This window comes from Trichinella spiralis (assembly GCF_000181795.1).
Source record: "Trichinella spiralis strain ISS 195 chromosome Unknown Scfld4137, whole genome shotgun sequence".
In the NCBI taxonomy this organism is placed as follows: domain Eukaryota; kingdom Metazoa; phylum Nematoda; class Enoplea; order Trichinellida; family Trichinellidae; genus Trichinella; species Trichinella spiralis.
In genome coordinates this window covers 3,585-4,594 of record NW_003531076.1, presented here as the reverse complement: position 1 = coordinate 4,594, position 1,010 = coordinate 3,585, and the positions used below count along the sequence as shown (strand labels likewise).

The following is a 1,010-nucleotide window of genomic DNA, read 5'->3' as shown; positions in this document are numbered from 1 at the left end:
CATTTTTATTGGCAAATAATTAATTTTCAAAAAATGGTAAATTAAAATTTTCTTTTTTCCTCCATGGGCCATTTTTTCAAAAAGGAAAAAAACTTCTACCAATTTAGGGGTGAATGTTGCTATTTTTCCCAAAGTGGAACTGGTGTCAAAAGTTTTTCTTTTCCACTAACCTTTCTTACGCAACCCGGACCAAATTTTTTCTAGCTTTTCTTTTGACGATTAATTTCATACGTGCAATTATAAAAAAATGAAATAAACCACGATCAAAATAATTTCCACTTTAACTGATTTCTCAGCACTGACTGACAAACAACAGTCACTGTACAAAACAAAACGATCACTGCTGAAGAAAGCCTTATTTCATGGAGGAAAAAAAAAATATATATATATTAAAAATCATGTCACAAATAAAATTATGAAATAATAATTGACTTTTTGAAAACTTACCGATTCTATAGAACACGATGATGAACTAGCAGCAGTGCTATAACATCGAGTAAAACTGCCAAAGATGACAGTATTGTTTGGCAAATAGGCTTCAACGCAATCAAATTCTTTCCATTCCTTGTCATGAAAATAGTACAAATTGTTCTGCTAATTTATACAAAAATATAAAAAGAATATAAATTTTTCCAAACATCTGAAATACTTCAATTTTCAATTTTTTAATACCCCTCCAGCAATGAGAACTGTCGCCTCACCAAAACTAGCCACAACCAAATGTTGCACAATGTTCAAACGTTGTAACCACGAAGCGTCGACTTTGATACGCTTTTCTAATAACCAACTTGCGTTTCGCTGTAAATCAAAGAGAAAGATATTTATTAAAATTTAACAACAACAACAACAATACAATAATCAATTAGCTCGCTTACTGGAGATAAAAGTTTAAAAATCATTTCAGCCGACTGTGTAAAATTTTTCGCTGATTCGTCAGGAATTTTCCACAAATTCAAACAATATTCCCTGATCAACTGTTGACGGTTATCACGCAATGTTCGATTTCTCTG

General features: G+C 31.4%; 1 protein-coding gene across 1 annotated transcript; it reads right to left on the bottom strand.

The window, feature by feature from the left end:
* Positions 1-443: 443 nt before the first annotated feature.
* Tsp_12519 (putative ribosomal RNA large subunit methyltransferase J) lies at positions 444-798 on the bottom strand (the record flags this gene model as incomplete). The annotated part of the gene is made up of 2 exons (XM_003367517.1): positions 444-591; positions 673-798. Coding segments are annotated over 2 exons (274 nt in total), but the record flags the coding sequence as incomplete, so codon positions are not given.
* Positions 799-1,010: the final 212 nt, after the last annotated feature.